This window comes from Xiphophorus couchianus, chromosome 7 (assembly GCF_001444195.1).
Source record: "Xiphophorus couchianus chromosome 7, X_couchianus-1.0, whole genome shotgun sequence".
Lineage (NCBI taxonomy): Eukaryota > Metazoa > Chordata > Actinopteri > Cyprinodontiformes > Poeciliidae > Xiphophorus > Xiphophorus couchianus.
In genome coordinates this window covers 12,487,486-12,512,902 of record NC_040234.1, presented here as the reverse complement: position 1 = coordinate 12,512,902, position 25,417 = coordinate 12,487,486, and the positions used below count along the sequence as shown (strand labels likewise).

General features: G+C 38.0%; 1 protein-coding gene across 4 annotated transcripts in view; it reads left to right on the top strand.

Annotated features, from left to right (window-relative positions):
* Positions 1-23,651, top strand: part of sytl5 (synaptotagmin-like 5) — a 45,175-nt gene extending 21,524 nt beyond the window's left edge. The window contains exons 2-18 of one of the 4 annotated variants that reach the window (XM_028023847.1): positions 375-704; positions 785-1,000; positions 3,779-3,891; positions 4,011-4,128; positions 7,030-7,164; positions 8,850-8,952; positions 9,056-9,185; positions 10,848-10,948; positions 11,520-11,615; positions 13,103-13,168; positions 14,439-14,617; positions 14,728-14,830; positions 14,907-15,068; positions 15,157-15,265; positions 18,725-18,863; positions 20,035-20,243; positions 21,231-23,651. In XM_028023847.1, the coding sequence (XP_027879648.1) occupies positions 586-704; positions 785-1,000; positions 3,779-3,891; positions 4,011-4,128; positions 7,030-7,164; positions 8,850-8,952; positions 9,056-9,185; positions 10,848-10,948; positions 11,520-11,615; positions 13,103-13,168; positions 14,439-14,617; positions 14,728-14,830; positions 14,907-15,068; positions 15,157-15,265; positions 18,725-18,863; positions 20,035-20,243; positions 21,231-21,373 (2,241 nt within the window). In that variant the 5' untranslated portion in view covers positions 375-585 and the 3' untranslated portion in view covers positions 21,374-23,651. Of the gene's footprint in view, positions 1-374; positions 705-784; positions 1,001-3,778; positions 3,892-4,010; positions 4,129-7,029; positions 7,165-8,849; positions 9,011-9,055; positions 9,186-10,847; positions 10,949-11,519; positions 11,616-13,102; positions 13,169-14,438; positions 14,618-14,727; positions 14,831-14,906; positions 15,069-15,156; positions 15,266-18,724; positions 18,864-20,034; positions 20,244-21,230 lie in introns of all 4 variants that reach the window. The other 3 variants (XM_028023846.1, XM_028023849.1, XM_028023848.1) reach the window with 3 other exon arrangements.
* The last annotated feature ends 1,766 nt before the right edge of the window (positions 23,652-25,417 follow it).

Here is a 25,417-nt window from a genome sequence, read left to right as displayed (position 1 = left end):
GTGGTTAACTTAGAGACATCTCCAGCCTTGCTGTGGTCTCCGGAGTTGGTAAAAAGCCCTGCTGCTGTAACGACTGGCATGCAGGTGTACAGATAAGTAAAAGTCTGGTAATGGCTTTTAGAGGAAAATGCTGTCGAGGTTTTGCTAATGGAAGCAGAGAAACATGGCTGCTGTACTCCAGGTCTAATTGGTTGGTTGTTGAGGCGCTGTGGAGCTGTCAGATATCTACCAATTACTATCAGTTCCTCTTTTATTCTTGTTTTTAGAACTGGACAATAGACAGATTTATTAATTGTTGTTAACAGAGATTTTTTAAACTCTGATCCATAGATACTTGTTAATGATGTATGTCTTTGTTTCTCTGATCTTTTCAGGATTTCATTCATGTCTTAAAGGTTTCCTTCTGGACTTCAAAAGCAAACACTGCAGCGCCCAGACCTTTGTAAATCAGAAGTTGTACAATGCCAACAGCAGACGAGCCACGTGATTGTTTGCAGGGCATCATAGAGCCCAAGAGTATAATGTAGTCCCCACTGACTCCTTCTTCAAAACAAAGTCACTGGGCTGATTTGGGCTACGGAAGAAATGGAGAAAGCTGTTGAGGATTTAAATTTGTCCTTTCTGCTGGAGCATGAAAGGGAAATGATCCTGAAGGTGCTGCAGAAAGACGAGAAGCTGAGGAAACGTGAGGAGAAAAGGATACGGTAAGGATTTTAACGCCCCAAATCTCTTTACTTCTCTTTTCCGTCTGCTTATCTCCTTCTCTTCTCTGTCTGCTTTGCAGAAAGTTAAAAAATGACCTGCTGGAGATCAAGCGAAAAGGTTCCCGCCGGCCGCAGGACTCTGAGGAGCGGCAGTGCGCTCGCTGCCTCAAAACATTAGGGCTGATCTTTGACCGTGGTGAACTCTGCGATGAATGCCGGCTGCGCGTTTGCAGCGACTGTCGTGGAACGATCGCCGGCTCACGCAAGTGGAGATGCAACGTCTGTGCCAAGATTTCGTAAGTGTGTCGGCCGTAGAGAGGCAGAACAGAAACTGAGAGGAGGGATGGACTCTACATGTGTGCTTTTGATTAATGATCCTACATCTGCATCCATTTGTCAATCAGGGCCTCTGGGGATTTGGTGCTGTGTTTAACTCTGAAAAAAAAAAAATCCTTACAAACCAAAAAACAACCATTAATCAGATGTTGACAGTTTCTCAACTTTTATAGACATCACTCATTAGTTGTTTTATAGTTGTTGTCCCAAATGCATGTATATCTTAAAATACTAATTAGCTGGACAAAAATGTAGGTTTTCAGGTGAGAATAAATGAAACGTGTTGTATTTTTATGAACAGTTCATAAATACAATAACTTGGACAATGCCAAATTAGACTTTTAGATCTTTCCGGATGATGTATTTAATTTTATTTATTTACAGTATGTTAGTAGTTAATGCATTATATATTGGAGGCATCTTTCTTATGTTCAATAAAACACTTTAACAAACCTATTTTTATAAGTTTCTGCAGATCAAATGTTGAGTAAGCACTTCCAGAGAGCTTCACCAGGAATGGTAGGCCAAGAACACAGGACTTTTCACATCTGACGTGTTGTTGACATGCTGGCACAATCAACTGTTCAAAAATGTGCAACATATAAAAAAATCTTTTTTTTTTTGCCTCCAATAGCCCTCAGCCTTGTGATAGAGAAACATTTAAATGTTGAGTGTTGGAGTTTGATCATTGCTGAGGGGATTAATCCAAGGAAGCAGATCTGGATCAGAAATGCATCTCAGCATTGTTCTGTCCTGAAAGACATTCCTGCAAAAAAAAGCTACATTTTTGAAATAACTTTTGAACCCAAAGTTAGAGATGCAACTTAAGAAAATATAACTAATTTGAATGTTTTTTAAGAAAATAAAAATTAAACAAATCGATTACAAAGACGAACAATATTTCTAAAGATTAATTTTCGAACCCAAAGGTTTTTCAGTTTGCATCATGCCTATTAAAACACGTCTTCACTCCTTGCAGCTTGTTGCGGGTTACACCGCATACCTAAGGGCCTTGTTGGTTCCTGTGTTGTTAAATCAGTATTCCCCATGTGTTGCACAGTCACACATTATAGCCGCTCAGCCTGAAGGATTGCCAAAATGCAACAACCCCCATTTATCTTCATTAAGTGCTGGTAATGTCATCTAATGCATCACTGACGCATCTACTGTGTCTGCTGGCCTCCACTCTCTGTTTTAAATGCCTGTTTGATTATCTGATAATTCATGATACCTCCATTTATGTCCTCTGTTGCTTTTCTCTGTGTTCCAGTTCTTTGCATGTGAATTCATAGACATTACGCAGCCTTGATCTGCAAATGCACCAATTCTCGTTCATGCTAGATTATTCCTTCTGGATGCTGCAGTTTGTCAGTGAGTGTATTTAGTTTCTTTTTTTTCAATATGCTAGAAAACATATGTATCATTAGTGAAATCAGCAGAGCATATATGTCCTACTTATGAGGGTGGGGATAAATCTCCACACTTCCCAGGATGCTAAATGGAGCCTGAAATAAAATGTAAACAGTTAATTTAGGCTATTTAGTGCAAAGATATTTTTCTGTTCCTACTGACTAAAAACTCCGAATGCAGGACTCAACATCAATCCTGATAGAATGTTGGGTTTTTTTTTTTATCAAGTACTCAAAAGACAAAAAGGTTTATGTGTTTATTTAGGGTTTTTTTTTTTAAGTTACAGTTACAGTCTCTTAAAGAAAAAGAGTCTGTAAATATAAGGTCTGTTATTTTCCATATTCTTAAAAGATTCATCTGAAGCAGACAAAGATGAAGCCAAAATGAAGAATATTCTCCAAAATACCCAGAGTGAGCACAACTAAATTTTTGATTTTATTTACACCTATCTGGTCTGTTGTAGTTTTAAAGTTTTCTGCTTCATTTTATTGCACTTTTTCTTTCTGAAAGTGTGGGTCAGCTGTCGTTTCACCACAGTCTCGTTCATCTTACTCCGGTTGTGTCAAACTTGGAGAGATTTATTGGTTCTTCAGTGAACTCTGTTCATGATGATAGATTTTTTTAATATCTGCCCTGACAGGGGCTTTCTCTTAATGCTCTGCATGTGGACAATGTGATACGTTACAGTGACAACCACCAACCGTGAGCCGCCGTGACCAGACTTCATTGTTGGAGCAGTCATTTTTAATGCCAGCTCAATCTAAGCACATCAAATGGTTTTTAGATTTCACAAAACAACCGAATATAATGCATTTTGCACAGTGATTTTAGCCAGATTATTTATTTTAGTAGAAACAGGATCAAGACATCAGTCTCAAAAATGCTTACTAGTTTTAACAACCTTAATTTCAGCTTCAGCATAACATGGACAAGATCTTTTATACTCTATTTATTTTTTTTAGACTTCTTTAGTTGTACATCATTTAAATAACTGAACTAATGTTTGTTGTATCGGCATGTTAATAAAAACTGACCTGAAATTGACATAAAAATAAAGATTAAAGATTATAAATACCTTTTTTGAGCAGCCCTTTCCTCTATCTTTTCGTTTTTTTAATAATGCTATGCTTTAGTTTTCAAAGCACACTCTGTCCAAATTCTGCATTTTATATTTAAAATTTTTCCTCTCGGAGTCATGTACTTAAAAACCAATAATTTGGCAGTGCCTGATATGAGTAATGGCACTGAGCCCATCTGGAAGGAGAAAACCCTTTGCTCGGCTCTCACCCACTGGTCTTTGTGTCTTGGATTGTGTGTTTTTACATCAGGGAGCTGAAGGTGGTGACTGGAGAGTGGTTCCTGGAGGAACGGTCCAGGCGCTTTGAGCAGAAAGCGCTGAGCAGTGACGTCGTCAAGCAGACTATCCTGAGCGCCCCAGCAAGTAAGTCTGGTTGCTAATGTCTGAACGATAACACCATAAAACCATAACTATAGCCATTAAGACTGCTGTGTGCTGTACGATTACAGAATTTATTAATTAATAGAGTTTTTGGTCACAAGGTGCAGAAAAGAAGTCAACAGAAAACCTGTCAGCGTCCTCTGATTTAGAGAAACCAGACACTCCAAAATCCAACAGAAGTGCAGTGCGCAACATCATGGATGGTGCCAGAAAGAAAGGGTAAGAAAGCAGCACAAAGAGTTGTGTGGAGTGAGGCTGGATGGAGTGATGAGCAGTCAGTATTTTACACCGGTCAGACAGATTTTAGATCAAGGACTCAGGGAGGGATTAAACTTGAAGAGTCAAGAAAAAAACATCAAGTCAGAGCAAAGTCCTCAATTTATGAAAAAAGATTCAAGCTTAAAACTTGCCTAGAAGTTCAAGCAATGTTGAGTATATTTACATCCTGTCATTTTTACTAGACAGATGTTTTTCTTTTTCTATTTCAAACAGGGATTTCAGTAGATAACACTGAATAATACCAAACTGCTCTACAAAGGATCTTGCTGCTACCGCCTAGTTGTTTGCCATCTGCTAAATGGTGATGTTGCTGCAATGAGGAACCTTTTGACACTCTGGGGGCAACATGTTGCTTTACATAATTTATTAAAGTCTACAATAAGTTCAAACAACTGGTCTGAAAGTTAATTTTTAATTAAAAATAAAAGACAGCAATCACATGTAGTAGATACATTTTTATCAAAAATCAATATAAAATGTATCTAAAATTTACAGAAGAGGATTAAGGCCAGTGGGGGAAAAAAAATAAGACAGTTCTGACTTTAATCTCAGAATCCTGATAAATAATAAAATAAAATCAACAGCAGCCATTGTAATGAAGAGGAAGTCGCCATGCATATGTTTCATGCAGTGAAATTCACATCCAGAATAGAAAAGAGGAGGCTGCAGCTCAACTCAAAATGGTCAGGCATTTTAACATAATCTTTGATAATTAACTAGCTTCATTCTCCCTTCAGCTTCTTTTTTCTGATTCTTTAAACTGACATCACTGACATACTGTATGTCTACCACAAATAAGACATTGGAAAAATGAAAACTTTACATTTATTCTACATGAATTAATTTATCTAGAACCTCCCTTTATGGATGATTCAGATCAAGTAAGATTCCAATACATGGGTTGCTGAAAATTCTTATGATCGTATCCGAAGGGCTCACGATGCATTTTCACATGAAAAACAGCCATGATGGAGTCCAGGCCTTCACCGCATTGAAAATCTTTTAGATGTGTCTGAGAAGACTTCCTGCAGTCTCCCATCATTGACATAAAAGCATGGAGAAGAAAATCAATGTAACTCTGGCAGGAAATAAGTGTTGTGACAATGCGCAGTATTAGCCTATCTGACCAATGACGGTCAATATATGTCACAATCAGCTACAGATGGACCAATAAATCCAAAAGTCCCTGACTATTTCTGTTTTCTTTTTATTTCTGTTGCCACACAGTGTATGAAACATGCAGACAGGATAATATAACCTCAAATCTAATCAAATGGGCTTTGAGCTGAGTGCACTCTTTAATCTAAGATCCTTTGAAATGACCAAATGGACATTTATTTGATTTGTCAGAAACCTGGGATGTATTTTAAAATACATTTTCTGAAGCAAAGAAACATTAATTGGATTCTGCCAGCTGTGATCGCTTCTCATCTTGGCTGCAGTCTGGTGGTCTCTGAAGGCGTGACGCAAAACAATACTAGATTAAGCATTTATGATCTGCTTAATCATAAATGTTTGGACGGGTTTGATGGCAAAGAACTTTGCACTGAGCTTTAGCTATTCTCAAAAGCAAAGAGATTTTTTTTTTTTTATCAGGTATTTGCAGTTTAGAAGTAGTCCACTTTGACATGTTTGTCTTTTTCTTGTTATAATGAACCTGCATGAATATGAAAACTCCCCAGGCTGGGATTTAAACCTGGAAACATAAAATAACGTTGTTTACCACCGAAAACCATAAAATAATATCACATTGCATAACATAGCATATCACTGTATAAAACAACATTACATGGAATGCCGTAGTATGGCATCATGTAGAACAGCGTAGCAACATATAACATGACATAGCATGTTATGCAGCATAACAGATTCAGTCAATGTTTAATCCTCTAGCAACTTGGCAGGACAACAAAACAGGCGCTGTGAAGAGAAATAAAGGCATGAACAATAATAACGCATGGAAAACCTTCATTTTTAAATTCCTTTGGTATAAAATATGATCTCTGTAGGACTGTTTGATTAGGGACAGCGTTGTGGGAGGCAAGAAAATATAAAAGAGTTTGCCATTGGCTGCTGTGGCACTATTTCCAGTCCCCCAGTTTAATAATAACTAAAAAGAAATCTTCTCTCTGAGCTCAGAGTCGGCTCACAAGCGTCTTTAGATGGAAACAGCTCTCTGGATGCAACCAGATGAAAAGCAAATTGAGGCACAACATACATCTAAAAACTACCGACAACAGAGGGGGAAAAAGTGGGTGAGAAGCAAACAAGAAAATCATCTCTTTAAGTTTCAAAGACGAAAACAACACTAACAGGAAGAAACCGGTCAACAAGATAAGCAAATAAAACACATGGAAATAAATCCAAACAAACCTCAAGATTTTAATGTTAAAACTTTACTTTAGTCCAAGTCCAACCAGCAGCCAATGAGTCTCATTATGATGCTGAGAATTTCCGTAGTTAGAAGAAATTATCTTCTGTACTTGATGAGTTACTTAAACTTTATGGCTATTTGTGAAACTGATGAATCAGCTAGCTCTACATCTGCCATGTCTTTAAAAATCTTGCCATATCCTTCTAAATGCTGATAAAATCACCTCATGTCTGCAAGTAGATGGAACAATAATTGTAATTTGATAGAAATTAAACTTAATTTACATTATGTTTCCTCTGGGGAATCCACAAATCAGTGTAATAAAGTGGAGACTGTAATGGCTGTGAAGTAATGAACACTAGTTAGATCTGCTTCATTCGCACTGCAGATAACCTCTATGTCTCTGTGTGTGTGGGGGGGGGTGTGTGTGGGTGTGTGTGTGTGTGTGTGTGTGCGTGTGTGTGTAGACGGATGAAAATTGGTAAAAAAGGCAGCCGCGCCACCCTGAAACCAGGGAACGGAGTCGACAGTATCAGCATGAAGTCGTCTTCAGATGGAGATACTCAAAGCGTTCGTTCTGCTCAGAGTCAGCATTCAAACAGGTGACACACAAAGAAAATATAATTTAGATTAACAAAAATAAACAAATATATGATTTTGAAGCTTTATCAGCATTAAGTGTATCTTTCTAAGTGATAACGTCACTTAGACAGATGATGTGTTATTTAATAGAGATCGATTCAAAGTGGTTTCCTGGGAATTTTAAATTTAAAAAAAGAGTTTCTTTATATCGTCAATGCCTCTTTCTTCACAGACACGTCAATCTGATCGTACTTTAAAAGATGAGGCATCTTCAAAGAATAACTGGCATTAAGCTCTCTGTTTAATGGAGCCAGGACTACAGTTTGCTCTTGAATATTTAAATGTTTCTTATAAAAACAGAATTTAAAAAGGCTGAAATCCTTCCTGAGAGGCCAACCGTTCTCTCATCGGTCCGTTTCAGTGTCCTGATCTGGCCGAGGCCGCTGCTCTGCGTCAGTCCTGATAAAATACAAACAATTAGTAATCAGATGAGACGATTATTTAAAAAGAAGACAGGAAAGCATGATTCTGAGAGGCACCGCGTTCAAAAAGACAAACATCACATTTAAATTCACAATCTCTTGTACAAAAAATATTAACTTATAATGTTAGAATTGAATAGAAATGTTTTTGTTTTATGTTTGTGGAGCCACATTTGTAGCAGTGCAGGTCAGAAGTTTATGTGAACCCATCATAGACATGTACTGTACGTCGTATTGATTTTGGATCTAAAATGATTTACTTGAACCATTTGTTTGCTGGTTTGTAAGTTTTTATGAGTTTATTACGAGGCAGAATGAAGTACCCGACTAATGAAGTTAAATTATCTGCTAAGATTAATTTAAACATCCCGGTAACAGCACATGTCTTTAAAAAGGTTGCTGGACATAAATAATAGTTTAAAAGCCTATAAAATATTTACACTATTTGACTTCCTTCTTGTGTGTAAATGCCAGACATTTCCTGTTTGTACTTACTACAGTTGATATTTGGATTACCTCTGGAATATTTTGTACATTTTAAATACTTTTTAATGCCATTGTTTATAGAATAAACTTCACAGAAAACATTTAATTAAATCAATTGGTCTCCTGTCCCACTGAGTTTACTCCATAAATTTTCAGTAGGGTTTAGGTTGAAATCAGTCCACAAGCTTCATGTTAGTCTGATTTATTTATTCATTATTTGCATTTCAGTGGGTCCAATTTTGCAATGTTTTGGATGCAGCATTTTGTAGGCTGTTATATTTCACATGTATTGAATTCAAATTCTTCTTCTGAGTAACTTTGATGACCATACCTTAGATGGTGGGAGTCACCATCATAATGCGAAAGAAGGAAAAACAACTAAATGAATCAGGTTAAATGTCAGGTTAGTGCCTGAAATGTTGCCTGTTTAAATAAACTTCAGTTCTGAGAAGTGTTTAATATTCAGACATAATTAAAACTGAAGCTTGTTGATTGCTATACAATGTGTGTGGTTTATTTGCAACTAGCTCAAGAGGATATATTTAGTTGTTAGTGGAGCGTATTCATATATTTAAGCATAAACAGCTTAAAGAAAGTCCAAGTTTAAAATTTGTGCACCTAATATCTCCACCAAATAAACTCTTAAAGGCCGATGTTAAATTGCACTCATGGATGACCAGAGCTTTGTGAGCCCGTCATAATCATTGATGTTTAACTGGTATGTGTCTTGTTTTTAGGAGCATTGCAGTGGCGTTGGAGTCCTCGGGTTTGCCCACGGTCCCCAACAATCTCCGTTCCCAAACTCCAGCTAAATCACCCAACCCCAGCAACAACCGGAGGGTCAGGGTCAGCGACAGTAGCACCCGAACAGACACTCAGCGCCAAATAAAGTGTTCAGGTTAGCATTTATTCCAGCAGCTTGTGTGTTTGTTTTTGAACGCAGCCCGACGGAGCGGAAAGCGTTGCCAGTGTGCGCTCCAGCGAGGGTCTGCCTGAGAAGGAAGGGACGGGACTTCACCTCGCAAACTCGGGCACACCGACCATCTCTGTTTCCTGTGCATCTGTGTCGTCAGGTAGCAACATGGACCTGTTTGTCTTCACCTCACAACCACGCAGCACGACGCCTGCTGCCGTCTCACAGCTCCCACAAGCACACACTCAAGCATTTTGATAAGCGGCTCACAGCTTCATGAAGCGCTAGAAGCAGCAGATCACTTCAGAGGTGATGCTAGACTGTCGAAGTTCACCTCAGAGAGAGACGACTCAGCGCGTTCAGTGTCTTAGGAAGGATAAAATTAGTCCCTCTGCTGAGAGCAGGAGTCACGTCTCCGCAAATTACACCATTAACTTCGGCTCCTTCATCTCTAGCTGCTGCTCTTCTGTTCTTTTAAGTATGATCTCTTCTTCTTTGTCTCATTCAGTGTCAGAGCCTTTATCTCAGCTTCTTACTGGAGTGTGTGAAGGTTTTAGGATGGCTTTGATTAGTGCCAGATCTCCAGTCGTCACCACAGATGTCAGGCGGTATATGCAGAACCGTCAGGGCGGAGGGTGTTCTCTCCTGCACTATTTTCAGATCACAGCTCCTTTGTTTGCTTTAATTAACAGACTATGTGATTAGTAATGATTTTGGTTCCTCTGCAGGAGTCGTCTGATCCTCCGCTTTGTTTCAGCAGGAAGCTGCTTGGGTCAAAGTTTTTGATCTCTTCTAATTTTAAATTCTAGTTTCCCTTTTCTGACACCTACAGGGGAATAATTCAGTAGTTTCAAGAGAAAAAAACAAGTAGACTGAGAGGAAATCAGTTTTAATTTTGTTTTTTTAAGTTTTGAGTGAGAGCCTGAGGGCAATTAGCTTAGCAAAAAAAAAAAAAAAAACTACAAGGCAGGAAAACAGCAGCAGCTCCCTGCAAAGATCAGAAAATATCCCATGTGGCTCTGAAGCTCAATAATTAACATCTAGTCTATTTAATCTATGGTTTAAGCCTCATTGAAGCCAAAGACCATAAAATCAAATGTAACTAAGCCTGTTACTCACATTAAGTGTCTGATTTAGTGAGGCAATTTACAGTTTGTTGGGATTTAATCATCAGCTTCATGCTTTAAGGTTTGAGGTAATAATCAACATCAACAACCTCCTCAAAGTTGCTGGCTGTGTGTTCTATCACCCAAAAAGAAACAACTGAAAGAGAGAAAGGGAAGACTTGCAGGCAAGAAATTATTGCTTTTACAATCAATGAGCAATAAAATTTGAACAAAAAATTGCAAAAAAACCCCCCAAAACACCTTGTATGTCAATGTGAAACTGATTTCTGCATAAATAAAAAAATTTGCATAAATAAAAAATAAAAAAAATATTTATTTTTAAAAAAGTGTTTACATAAGTATTTACCCCCCATAAGTCATGTTTTTTTTAGTTTTTTGATAAATTTTGGGACACATGCTGCAGAGTTATTCTGTCACACGTCTTCAAAAAGCCTTTTAGAGTTTGTTTTCAAATCAAAAACGGTTTAAGAAGGACTGTAGCACGTTAGATTTCTCCAAACCAGAGGAAATATGCTGCCAAGATTATGAGAATCAATAAGTAAAAGTCCCACATTATCAGATTAAATGTATGATAGTTAAAGACCTTTACATTTGAAGTACTTTTTAATTTTTGCTTGAATTTTTTCATCTTTTGACCTACTAAACTTGGAATGCTGCCTCTTCATTCATTCCTCTGCCCTCCCTCCCGGCACCAGATCACAGCCGTTCAGAGATGGACCTGTCAGCTCCGGGATCTGACCACAGCGACGATGGCCTAAGCCTGAGAAGCCGCTCAGTCCCCGGGCTCAACGAAGCGGTGAGCGCGGTCGCTTTGTCTCATCTTTTCTGCTCAGTGATCATACTTTTTCCAACAAATTCACCCCAAACACTCTGATTCCTCAGACTCTGAAGTGAACAGATAATGAATATTCAGTCCTAACCTCTCTTAAATCCTCACCTGCGACGTACTTTATTGTGTAACCGCATCAAACTTGGGATGTGTGGGCCGATAAACTCACTGAGATCCGTCAGCTGTGGGCTTGAATGCTAATTTCACATCAGAGCTCACTTCAAAGAGCATCTAAACAGATGTAGTTTGCAAATGGTGAAGGATGAGGCGACCAGCATGTGGCGCCGCTTTGTTTTGTCTTCACGAATTTGCATTTGAAGCAGTTCAGAGAAACCCTCGCTGATTCTGTCTTCCTTTGCCCACTCTTCCAGTCAAGCTCTCGAGTTTACTGTAAAAGCAGCAAAACCAGATTACTACACTGTGTCCGGATTTGACTGATTGAATTTACAGAGGCCGGGCCCGACTCCGTCCGCCCACTCAGCGATGTTTGGATCAGACCTTCAAGATGTCACGCTCATCTGAACGCCATCTCTTGCAGGAGTTTTCCGACGAGGACGCAGAGGAAGACATCGATGCCCTGATGTCGGCACACAGCCTGAGTAGGGGTGGACGCCTTAGCAACGCCGCATCAACGGTAACGCCGAGTAAAAGCAAGCACAAACAAAGACACACAGCCTCTGGAAAGTCCTACATGCTCCCCTACCACTCAGACACGGCCCTGGTCCTTGTGCACACATGCCCTCAGAGTAAGACATTCATGCTTTCTCTGTGTTGACTGTGCTAACACGGGATGAGCCATGTCAAGAAAACCTCCCACTCTCACCAACCTGCTGCATTTAAGCAAACTAACATGACGCAGTAATAGTGTGAGATGCTGGAGAGTTCCTGCTTTGTGTCATCAGAGTGACGTGAGTGGTGAAAACATGCTTTCACGCGGGTGACTGAGAGACTTCTGCTGTCTTATTTGTGGAAAATGTAGAAATGTAAGTCCAAAAGGAATGTCCTGTTTCGGCAGGATTTATTGGTGCAGATGTTCAGAGGTTCACCAGATGTTTGATACAAGTATGGCAAATAACAGATATATCATGTTAAGATGAAGCTTTAAATTTTTTGGGTAACACTTTATTTGAAGGGATGTGCATAAGACTAACATTACACTGTCACAAATGTGACTTTACACTGTCTTTAACATGAATAAGTCTTCATGAATGTTTATGACTGTTGTCATGAAGTGTCTTTTGGTAAATTACGACACTTTTAATGCAAAAATGCATTAAAAGTTGCATTAAAAGTCAATTGAAAGAATCAACTTTGCATTAAAATGTAATTATTTACTGAAAGACATTTCATGACAACAGTCTTAAACATTCATAAAGACTCCTTCAGGTTCATGACTATTGTTATGTCATGTTTATGACAGTGTAATGTCAGTCTTATGCACACCCTTTCAAATAAATTGTTACCATTTTTGTTATCTATTGATTCTTTACATTAAAGCAATTTACATACATCGTCTTTAATATGGATTCACACCTCTGGAACTTTTATACATCCTGAGGCTGATCACCTCAATGCCACACTGCATTGATACAGTAATTCATGCAAAATTAGCCTCAATCAAGTACTGAGTACATACAGTACTACTCAGTGGAATGAGGTTTCTGTATTAAAAATGCAAATATGTGAAATTCTTAATTTTTTATCAGCTGCAAGCCATAAAGCAGTACACCTATAGCCAGAATTACTTAAATAATTAATGTTTTCTATAATATTCTAATTCATTGACATGTACAGTATGTGCGTATAATGTATGAAAAGTATCCAGTAAATAGCTATGTTTTGATGTGTGCTTCTTATCTCTCTGACTTCTCTTTGGTTCAGTGAGAACAGAAACATTTCTCCACTTTCTTATCTTGCTGCTTGTTTGCGCTGTCCATCTTTGCTGATTTCCAACCACTGTTAATCTCTGCGGTTTTATCTGATAATCACCACGGTAACAGTATGTGCATGATGGGGGTTTTCTGGTGTCAGTCTTGCTGTATTTTCTGCCTATAGCTTCAACAACCTCTGCTCCTTTCCTTTGGCTCTCTTTCCTCTCCTCCCGGCTCGTTCTGAATCCAGTCCTCCACTCCCGGCACAGAAAGAAGGTGGGGGTACCTAAACATCCCCGACTCGGATGCTGAGACTGTGAGTCTCCGTGTTTCACGTTTCTGCATGCTGCTGTTTTCCTGCTACATTAAAGATGCTGCAGTACCGTAGCATAAATATTGCACCCATCGCTCAATAATATATAAAAACCTTTCCTGCATACACCTGCCTGGCTCAGTGGATGTTTGTGCTAAGATTTGTCTCTATTGTTTCCATAACTCCCCACAATAGAAAAAAAGTCTTCATCACAGTCGGTAGCTGGAGGAAATACATGAAGCAAACTTCCCTTTTTGTGAAAAACAGCATGGATTAATTCCAACTGAGTTCAGATGGTTTTATCTCCTCCTGTTTACCAGCAGTCAGTCTTATTCCAGAGTTAATTACCTGCTGTTACCATTGTGGTTTGGACTCTTTTCTTCATAGAGAAATGAAGTTTGTATGTATGCATTGTGCAAGAGACACAATTAGGTTTGTTCCTTTGGTTTCAAATGGGTAAAACTCAGTCAACACAGCATTGCAGCTGAGCGTAAGCTCTCTATTAAAACACCACACTGCTGCAGTTTTAACTGTTCACATTGCCTTTAAGTAGCTCCATCATGGTTTGCTATTTTTATTTCTGTCTGTTTTCTAATATTTGTATCATCTGGTTAAGTAGTGGTGTGGAAAATGGTCTGCTCCCCTTTAGGTTTTTTTTACTTTTTGCACTTAATTGTTTCAGATTGTCAAATAAATGCACATTACAATCTGTAGTTTTTCCCACTAGGTGGGAAAAACTACAGATTGTAATGTGATTGTAATGTGCATTGTAATCGGCTCTTAATAACCTTGGCTAAAATGTTAAAGAACCAACTAATGTTATTATAATAACCAGTGGAGGTTTTAGCATTTTCTCTTTCATGAAATTAATGCACTGAAAGATAAATTGCTGATAAATGACAAAACATTTTCTGTGGTAAATATTTATCAAAAATGATTTTTTTTTTCTTTTCAGAAGATGATATAACATTTGCGGCTCTGATTTTTATTTAGCTGAAATGAACCTCTGGTTTATTGTGTACTGCTAATAAATCTCCTTATTTGATCCTTTGTTACATTTTTCTTCATCTTCTTATCAAAAAAAGATTTTGTTTACTACAGTTTATTACATTTTGTAGTTCTGATAAACACAGAGAACGTCTCATTTTTGTGCTATAATTCCTCCATCTATTCCTATAAGCTATTAGCTGAGGTGATGGGAAATTATAAAAACTGGACCCACGTCTCCTCCTCTTCCTCGTCTCATGTCTTATCTGTCATGTTGGCATCACAGAGCAGCCTCAACAGCATGATGAGCATGTACAGCGAGACGGGCGACTACGGAAACGCCAGGGTGAGCGGCGAGATTCTCCTCAACATCAGCTACAGCTACAAAACAGGCGTCCTCAACGTTCTGGTGAAAAAGTGTTACAACCTGGCAACAGGAGACGACAGGAGGCAGCGCACAGACGCGTAAGAGCTCTTGGAGGTTTTCTGATGACAATTGATAATAATTTGCTCTGCATAGAGTCATGTCAGTGTGGCGTATGTGGGGGGAAAAAAGAACGACTTTGTTTTGGCAGGTATGTGAAGACCTACCTGCTTCCTGACACGTCCCGCCAGAGCAAGAGGAAGACGAGCATCAGACCCAACACCATCAACCCGGTTTTTAACGAGAACCTGAGAGTCAGTCACAGAAAATCATCCCGGTCGAGTCTGAATAACAGATTTCAAAAAGCTGTTGTTCTCCTCCGTTTTTCAGTACGTGATCAGCCACTCGCAGCTGGAGACTCGAACCCTGCAGGTGTCTGTGTGGCACCATGACCGCTTTGGATACAACAGCTTCCTGGGAGAAGTGGAGCTGACCTTTGACTCCTGGGAGTTCGACTCTCAGATAGAGGAGTGGTACTCTCTGCAGCCCAAGGTGGCCAGTGGCAGTACAATTTGTCATATATGATCTTCCTTTAAAGCAGCTTCAGATGCTTCAGGATAGTTTATGCATGTGTGTGCAGGTAGAGAGCAGCACTGACTCCACCATGCACTACAAAGGAGAGCTGACAGTTGTGCTGAAGTACATTCCTGCAGAGAAAAACCTCACACTGCCTCTGGACCAGGTTCAAGGTATGTTTCACACCGAGCTGAACTCAGTGAAATCACAGGTGACAGAAAGTGTGTTTGGATGTTCAGAAAGAACTTTTTGGCAACAAGAATAATGGTTGAAGGAGTCAAGATGGACCTTTTAATCCTCAGTGCGCTGAACTGGTTAGCATGCTGGTGGTGGCAGCAGCATGCTGAAGGTCTGTTTCACCTTTGTGTTTGGACACTTTGCTCAAAAGCCAAGTCTGCACCAATAAACGGTGCCTCCTTCATGTTCTCCCAAGATGATTAATCAAATCTAGCCAGATTTACATCAGAAAATGTTACAAAAAATGTGATGCCATTTGCAAAGTGACATCCTGCCATCCTGCTTTTAGTCAATATGTATAGTTTTGACTGTGGATTGGAGCAAAATCTATAATAGTCACTCAAACTTTCACCTTTTCTCCTTGGACAAAAGTAGTAAAATAAATCAATAAGAAAATAATATGACAATCACACCCATGATGAGTTTATGTGAACTGCTGACCAGAATTGCATAACTTATAACAGGCTGGGGTTTAAATCAATTTTAGTTTGAAATAGGTAGCCACTTTCTAAGTTTGTTTTTCTGGAAGTTATTATTTCTTTTGCTGATCTATAAAAGGAAGCTCCGAGGGTGAGAACGCTGTTTGGAAGCTCAGCAGGAGCTTGTAATAATGAGTAATCCACCAGCTAGCCGATCATTTTTAACAAGCATGAATACAGTTTTCTCCTAACCCAGTCTGAGCTATAATTAAACACTCGGTTCCATCTGACCCAACAAGTCGCTATTAAAAAGTTGCCTTTACTTGCTCCCATTTCATCACCAATTATTGCAAAGTCGGGGAAAAACAGTTGAGATTATTTTCTGTTCCTTATCTTCCAACATCTTGATGGCTTTTAGCAAGTAGGATGTGAAAATGTTAATTTGTAAAACACAAAGGACAAAACTCAACTCAAAAATTTTTTTTTCACACTTTCAGTTCAATGGCTTTTTTTCTGATTAGCATAATTTTGAAGGAATAATTTAGTTTTGAACTGTATGTAAATGAGGTACTTAGTCATTTTCTGACTTTTACCTGCAGCTGACTGCAATCAGCATCGTCTGAACAAGCATTCGCCTGGACAAACTCTAATCTATTTCAATAAACAGGTGCTGAAGCTGAATACACACACACACACACACATCCACGCCAACACAGATTTAAGCCTGAGTATACACTCCAACCACCACTTTACCTCTCCTAGTCTTTTTTGTGGATTGCTCCCCTTCAAAGTGTCATGCAAAACTAATTTATCAGGATGGAATTGATAAAGTCACACAGTAACACAACTTTACAGCTGCAGCTAACCAGAAATTAATCAGAAAGGTGAAAGTGAGAAGCTTTAATTGTTTTAGGAAGGCTTTCAGACAGTGACCTTGTTTAAGATGGCACAGGATACTTTAAATCTTTCCTCAGTTCGTCCACAGTAAATTAGATGCAGCTGAATACTCACCACCACCTGCTGCATTTAAAAATTTAATTTTACTGTAATCTTCAGCTTTCGTACTGACGAAGGTTTGCTTTCTTTTTTTTTACAGCTGGGAATTTGTTTGTTTGTTTCCCTGGGAAATTTCACCACCCTGCTTCTCGATATGATTCAAAATGAAATGTAATGAAAACTGTGGAATGAATACTCTGCCTTGTTCAAATAGTTCAGGTTCAGGTTTGGCACATTTTATCTATTAACAGGAAATCCTGAATGACTGAAACTGACCATGAAAGGTTTACATGCACAGGAGATGTCGTTTTGCGCTCTTAAAGAGATATTTGAGCTTTTTGTTTTTCCAGGGCAGAAAGCTAACACACCAACTTTAATCTTTTTCTAAACTATTGAATTTATTGTGGATTTTCTTTTGTTCACACTGGTCAAAATTATACATACTGGCTCAGAAATATAAATACACCCCCACTAATGTTTATTTAAATGTCCCTTACCAAGTTGCACCTTGATTATTTGCTTTTAGTTGACATCAGTGGGCTTCTGGCAAAATTGTGGAGGATATCTCACCACTTTTCATTTCAGAAATTGTCGAGCTCAAAAGAAAATAAACTACTAAAAATAAAATTCCAGTCGTTTGGAAGTTGGGGCTTAGGAACCATCATCATCCTGATAGTTTCTTGATTACTAAAAACAGTTTTTTGTTGGTTTTTTTTCCATCTCAGGGGGGAGGTTTGAGTCAGATTGATACAATTGTTCTGTTGGAGCTGCACGTTTGTCCTCCACCAATACAGAAATCTTAAACAGGATAAAACAGGCTGTCAGTAAACTTCTCAGTCCAAATCCCCGACCTCAACCCTTTTACAAATCGAAAATTCATACCAGGCGTTTAAGCAATTTAAATTAAGCATAGAAGAGTTTTAAAACATTCACACAGAATTATTTTAGCTCTTTCTTGGTGACTGTAAAGCATTTATTTAAAGCTTAGTGCATTGAGTTCGTATATGTATACATTTTATTCTTTTTTTTATTTCAAACCATTTCTAGTTCTTAAAAGTTATTGAGCCATAAAAGAGTAAACTCATGCTCATGCGGACTCGATGTAAACCTCATGCTAGTACTGTATGTTCAATATCATCTCTATTTATTTTGAGAATCAGAGATTATTGGAATGGTTTAGATCACAATCAGTGGGTAAAAATATTAGGTATAAGTTGGTATCTGTCAACCTCAACAGAAGCATTTACAGTGAATCTTTTCATTCCCAGAGACAAATGACAACATTTTTACTTCTTAAACTCAAACAGATTTATATTCAGACTTTGGTTATGTGTAAAATGCTCGCTGGCAGCTGGCTACCCAGTCCACTCTTAATAATAGGGGTATTGTTTTACCCCTCACACCTCTGGATGCCATCTGTCACACTCTTCCTTTGATTTATTCATCCAGACATCCATCACATTCACAGCTTTGATTAATATGGATAGGTTCAAGGGTCATCGATCATCCAGATGCTGACTTTCTTTATAAAGACACTGTGAAATATTAGAACTAATATATGTCCCATTTTCTGTTTAATTTAGAGCTAAAGTGCAGAACTCCTGAGTAATACTTTACACCATTTTCATTTCTCACGGGACCTTTAAAGCTTTTAATCCTCACGTTTATGTTTACAGGCAGCTTAATTATCAGCTAAAGTGATCAATGTGTGTGAATGTGTCTTTAGTTTGTGTTTTTGTTTTCAGGTGTAGAAACGTTGATCCCTCCGAGAATTGTCAAACACATTTCTTCTTGTAGGTTTTTATTTAATTATGACTCATTTTTGAGTTGTCAGCAGCTAAAAACAGAACTCCTTCTGAGATCAAATCTTTCACATATAGCTTTTTATTCCCAGTAGTCTCTGAAGTACGGCACTGAAATCATGTGCGCTGACAAATCTGTTTCCTTCCACTTTGTTTGTGCCTTCTCATGGGTTTGCAGTGAAGAAGAGCTTCCTGAAAGGCAAGAAGACAAGCAGCTTCACGCTGCCTAAAGGGGGCATGGTCGAGCTGCTGGTCAAAGGGGCCAAAAATCTAACAGCGGTCAAGTCTGGAGGCACTTCGGATCCTTTTGTGAAAGGGTGAGATGTGACGAAAGGGTGAGATGAGATTCAGCACACAGCTTGGGATGTTTGAGGGGACACATTTACTGTTGCTCTTACGGTCAGACACATAAGATGTTGACATTTATTCTGCATAATGGAGGCATAATTATGAAACTGTCAGTCGTTATTGTCAAGACAAAATCTTAATATATGCAGGATTCCTGTGGAAAAGTAGATATTTTGTAGCTTGGAAAGTGTGGAATTGGATTTTATTACTAAACGTCTGGATTAAAAAAAAGTATGGAAAAATCATTGGGTTTTCAGACTCTGTTCTGCTCTTTACTTTATTGTCTAACAGGAGAGATTCAGGTTTTCTGAAAAATAAGACTTTTACACTCAACATGTATTTATTGTAAGATCTTCACTATCCAGTTCAATTTTGACTAAATTACCAAACTGGTAAATATGTTCAAGTTACAAAAAAACAAACAAAAAAAAGACGTTAAATGTACCTTTACTACTCTGATTAATCAGTAACCATCAACATTGTGTTGTTTCATGTTTTTTTGCAAAAACATGAAACAACACAACATTAAAAATGTCTTTGCATTCTTTAATATGAGGGCTACCGTGAGTGTTTTTCAATCAATCTATTTTGTAAAAATCTCTTTATAAAGCGTTTTTACTGGCCCTTGCTTCTCTTTTTCTATTTTTCCTTTTATGTATTTTTGTGACATATCTTATGTGATGTTTCATTATTTCAGTACTCATTTTAGCCTTTGTCAATTGTTTGTATGTCTGGTAAATCTAGTCCTTTTTCCTCTTCCATGCTAATTGTCTATGCCTGTTTGTGGTTGCCTTGAAATTACTTATCTATTGGTAACCTTAAAAATTTACATTGAAAGACACTTCAAATAGAAATCATTCAAACTTTTTTCTGTTTTTTTCATATTCAATTAAAGCTTTTTGTATGTTTTCCTTCAAACTGTTTAATGTTTTAAGACTTTGTCACTTCATTTTTTCATCTTTTGATTCTTGCTTGCTGCTTCAGACAATATTTTTGCCCTAAATAATCTTTACTTTGTGCTCACTGACTCACTTTCTGATAGCAAATGTTAAGAATCACTTAACAGAGACACTCTGGTCCGTGTTCAGCTGTGCATGCAGCACGGTAGAGTAACGAGAAGTTGTAAACTTTCTCCCACAGATACCTCCTCCCAGACAATAACAAGTCAACCAAGCACAAGACGGCGGTGGAGCGACGCACCGTGAACCCGCAGTGGAACCACACCTTCACCTACTGCGGCCTGCAGGACGGAGACCTCAACAACATCTGCCTTGAGCTGACCGTGTGGGACAAAGAGGCTTTGTCCAGCAATGTTTTCCTAGGAGGAGTCAGGCTGGGAGCGGGGACAGGTAAGAGAAGAAAATACCAGCTGACTTGTGCTTGTTAGGTTGTATGGAAAACTATTCATACTCCTTGAGCTTTTGGGGATTTTTATGACATTATAAGGCGAAACATCAGTGTATTTTATTGGGATTTGCTTCAATAGACCAGCATCTAATGTTGTTAATGTTGAATTAACAACATTATTATGTGGATGGAAAGTTATATATTTTTTCAGAAATGTGCCTTTCAACCCCTTGAGATATTCAGCTTTGCTATTGTGCAAGCTTTTGGATATGTTTGAGAAACGGCCTCAGCTGCCAAATTGGATAGAAAGCAACTCTGAACATGAATATTTTAAGTATTGCCACATACTCTCAGTTGGATTTGGGCTTTGACTGGGCCACATAAATATGCTTTAATTTAAACTATTCCTTGGAGCCAAAAGCCTGGTAAGTCTTTTACCAGTTTTCTTCCAGAATTTTCCTTTATATTCCAATCAAAACTGACCTACTTCCCTGTTTCTAATGTAGAAAAGCATCACCACTGTGTTTCAGTGCTAATTTCCCACCATAATCCATTTTGCATGTAATCAAAAAAGTTGCACTTGCATGTTTTTTACTCTTACTTGAGTAATTTCTTGGATACTTCTAACTCTTACTCAATTAAAAATAAGTTGGCTTACATGTACTTGAGTACAATTTCTAAAAACTGCATAAAATCAAATAAAACATAAAGATTTTTGATGGTAAAATGTAATAAAGTTATATTGAAAATTAGACACAACATATTTTCTCTCTTTAGATCAAAACTAGGAGCAGATTTTTAAACATGACTTTAAAACATGTGACATAGTTTGTTTTATACTTACTGACATAATTTAATCAAAACCAAAAAAAATTAAATATTGCTTTTTTATTATTATTATTTATGTTCAACTGGAACACATTAACATCCCCTGGGATCTCTAAATGCTCTAACAAGCTGAACCAAATATTTGTCTCGTTTTCCTCAAGGCAAAAGCTACGGGAATGAGGTGGACTGGATGGACTCGTACGGGGAAGAGCAGCAGGTCTGGCAGCGCATGATCGAAAACCCAGAGGTTCCTCAAGAGTGCACTCTGACGCTGCGGTCGAGCATGCGCAAGTGCAACACATGAACTTAGACCGAAGCACAACGGAAGAGAGAATTACAGGGAGGGAAAGAAGCGGAGGAAATGGTCTGAAGTTGTGGGGAGAGAGCTGGAGAGGTCGAGCGGTCAAGAAAAAAAGCAAGCAGTGACTCAACTGGAACCGTTCCTCTTTGTACTTTCTTTCTTGTTCAGATCTCCTCTCCTGTCCACCACAGCCAGTCATGCCTTACTCTCTCACCCACATGTGCCCCTCTTTCCTCCCAAAACATCTGTCTTGACCAAGCACTGCTGCCGTTTGCTGCTGTTCTAGGAAACCTGTGTTGTATTTAACTTAGTGTAACTTATATAGATAAGCACATGGTTACTCCTGATGTCTCAGTCCTCGTCTCGTCTGTGGGTCATTTCTGCATGTAGTAACAGCTAATCGAAATGATTAAAGGTGTATTAGATGAGGCATTGGTTAATACTAAATATAAACATTCCCTCTATAAGCAACAAAGTCTTGTTGCTTGTATACAGTATATCTCATTGACAGTAATGCATACTGAGGGGAAAAGCAGCTAAATCTTTTACAACAGGACATATGATACAGATATTCATACACCCTCCTTTCTAAGATTAATATCATTCTGGACAGTAGAAGAAACCAGAGAACTTACTGTAGAAAACCTGAGTAGATTTGTGAAGAACATAATCATCTTGTATTGATGCAAACTGGAGCCATTTTTGGAAAATATCTTGGAAAACCTTTTTTTTTTTAGTTCTTGTTGCATGTGATGATTCACATCATCACATTTGATGATGTGAATTAACTTGACACAAATTTGTCCAGAAAGTAAAAATAAAAAAAATGCCAGTGTAAAGAAAATGCAAAATATTCGCTCAAAATTTTGATGCTGGGAAAATTGCCAAGTGAAGAGCAGCGAACAGCTCCAGCTATCCAGGAAACAGAATAAAGCCAGTCAATTCTAAAAGTGCTCAATGCAACTTTTCTGATTCACTCATTTCTTCTCACATGTATCTTTTTTTTTTCTTCAAAATTTAAATTATAGTTTTTACAAAATCCTGGACACCCTTTGAATCCTGTCTTCTTTGACATGAGCTCTTTGGTAAAGTTCAGGTATTATTTAAGATTTTGAGATGTTAACCAGCCACTCCTGGTTGTAAAACAGAAACAAAAATACAGAAGGCTGTCCATAAGTAAAGAGCAAAAATCCTTAGAAACTAATTACCCCCAAAAAAGCAACACCTTAATCAAAATAATTATGATTTTTCCTACAAATTTCCTACTACTAATTCTTGAGAATTTGCAAACTAAATCACTTTTTAAAACAGTAGTTTTAAAAAGTAATTGCAGTAATTTTTAGGTTTTCTTATGTCAGGACTTCAAACCATTTATACACTCTTTAATAATCAAAATGAGTTCAGTGCAGTAAGTAATAATGTAAGCAGAATTAGCAATGGAGTAAATTGGTATTATGTCTATTAAATAAATTGCCGCTGCTGGTTTATTAAACAGTGGGGTCAAGAGTCATCCCTTTATAGATGAGTTTATCTGCTTTCCCCCTCTGGTTTAAAGAAAATATATAAAACGAGGCACAAAAGTCCTGTCTAATAAGGAAATTTAGACTAGCTTTTTTTTTGTAAAGTTACATAACACTGTATCAGTGTGTTCATTAGGGTAGAGGAACAAAAAGGTTACACAAAGCACTGATGCTGACATCACTTTGCACCTAGAGGAGAAGGTGTGATCTGCAGCGTTTTCTCAGGAACCCTGAGCCGGGTCTGCGTGTTACAGAGTGAGTCAGCACCAACGTGAGCTGCCATCATCTCAGGGAGGGGGGGGCCAATCATGAGCCACTGATAGTCAGACGCTGACCTTGTCATTGCTGCCCGGGGCGCTGTGATCATTCGTTCTGTGATGTTTTCTGCAGTTCACCGAAACTTTTCCAGATAAAAACAAACAACCTACATTTCATGTGGAATGCCAGTTGTATTTCCCAGGTCTCTGTAAACGTCCGCTCTAAACTCCCAGATACAAAGTAATGATAACTAAAATTCATGTGCAGACCGTTTAGCATGACCGAGAATCTCATGCAGAGTCTCAATCCAGAGGAACATATTTATGTACTGCATGTACCGTCTCTCTTGTGCCTGGTTCTGATCATCAAACTCACCTTTCAAAAGCTTATCTTCTCCCAAATGTGCTTCAAGAATATTTTGAAATAAATGCATCTTTCCATAGTCTGTAAGACGGTTTTATTGCTTTATGGAAAATATTACTGATATAAAAAAATATATCTGATTGATTGGTGCTGGTCGTGTTTTTAGGTGGTGGTTTAAATGGGAACAGGTTTTCAGGCTTTTACCCAACAAGTCTGGTGTGACATTTATTTCTCTTATTTAGCTCCAGTTTTATCCCCAGATCACAGCACAAGATGAATGCATAAAAAGGTCACAATCATGCATTAGTCATGTAACCAAAAAAAAGAAAAGGTCTGATTCATTTCTCAGTACATGAAGATAGCTGATCCCTTAGCTATAACCACCCTGGGCAGAAAAATGTCTATAACAGCATACCGATCTTTTTCTGAGCATGAGGCAGGCAAAATAAAGAAAGCCCATCCATGGTTACATCTGCTGTTATATACGTGGCATGTTTGATATTTGATGTATTTAATATTTGCTATTTAAAAACACAGGAAACTCTTCGCTGCCTTAATTAGCAGGAGCTATTTCTCTCTCCAAAGTCATTCTTTCATCTGGAGAAAATATTTGCCACACTGTTCAGTTGACCTCTAATATTGTAAACTTGAAGGACGAGGACACATGAACTTTTGCAAATAAAAAACTCAGTGGCATCCATATTTATTTACCACCCATCACCCCAAAGCACCTATAAAATCCAGAGGAAAACTAATTGCTTTCAGAAGACACCAGATTAACAGACTCCACCTGGGTAAAGTTTTAACATAATATAAATCCAGCTGGTCTGTGGAGGTCTGGAAGGTTTGTTAGAGAAGAAACGGCATCATGAAGAACAGGGAACACAATAAACAACGTTAGAGAAAAGTTTAAAGCAGAGTTAGACTGCAAATCAACCTTCCTAGGTTTAAGAATCTAAAGAAAAAAAGTTTAAGATCTTAAAATAATGCCTGGCAATGATTATTCACCCTAACTGGACCATTCATATTAGTATCATTTAGTGAGTAACTTAGAAAGTTATCCAAAGCTCTGAGTATCAAAGCAAAATTCTCTTTTATGTGCACAGTGTGAATCTGGGCTTTAGAAGTGGAAAGAAGAGAGACATTTTGGAAGAAAAAAAACTCCTGCTTACCAATAATTATGTTGTGGAAACAGCTGGTATGTTGAAGAAAGTCTTCTGCTTCAATGGAGTCAAAGTAAAACATTTTTCAGACACAAAAAAGCCATTGGTGGTGTTATTTTACTACTAAATATCTTCTCTAATAGATAATAGAACACGGTGGTGTCAGCGTCATGCTGTGGATATGTGTTTTTTCAGCAGCGACGGGGAAACTGGTTCGAATTGCAGAGTCATGTTGGAAGAAAACCAGCAGGAAGCAGCAAAAGACTTGGAGTGGGGAGGACTTGTAAATACATTTTTTATCTTTTGTTTTATTTCCTCTGAAATTTATATATTTATAGTTCATGCTTTCATGCTCGGAGTGCTGGAGCTAACATTTAAATTCCTTTTTTTTTTTTTTGCACACAATCTTGGCCAACACAGCTGATTCTGAGTTTCATCTTCCTGCAGAGCAACAATCCTAAACCTGCAGCCAGAGCTACAATTAAATGATTCAGATTATCTGTTAAAGTGGCCCAGTCAAAGTCCAGATGTAAATCTAATTGAAAATCAATTTCAATTAGATTCATGGGTGCTCATTTTTGCTTTTCAGTCACATAAAAAGCACTGACGTGTGTTTGTTGTATATTTACAAGGCATTGTATCAGATAAAATGACAATGCCATAAAAAGCAGTTTTAAAAATTATAAACATGTTTCTACACCAACCATTTCCGTTTAACACATGGTGAGCCTCTGAGTCAAATA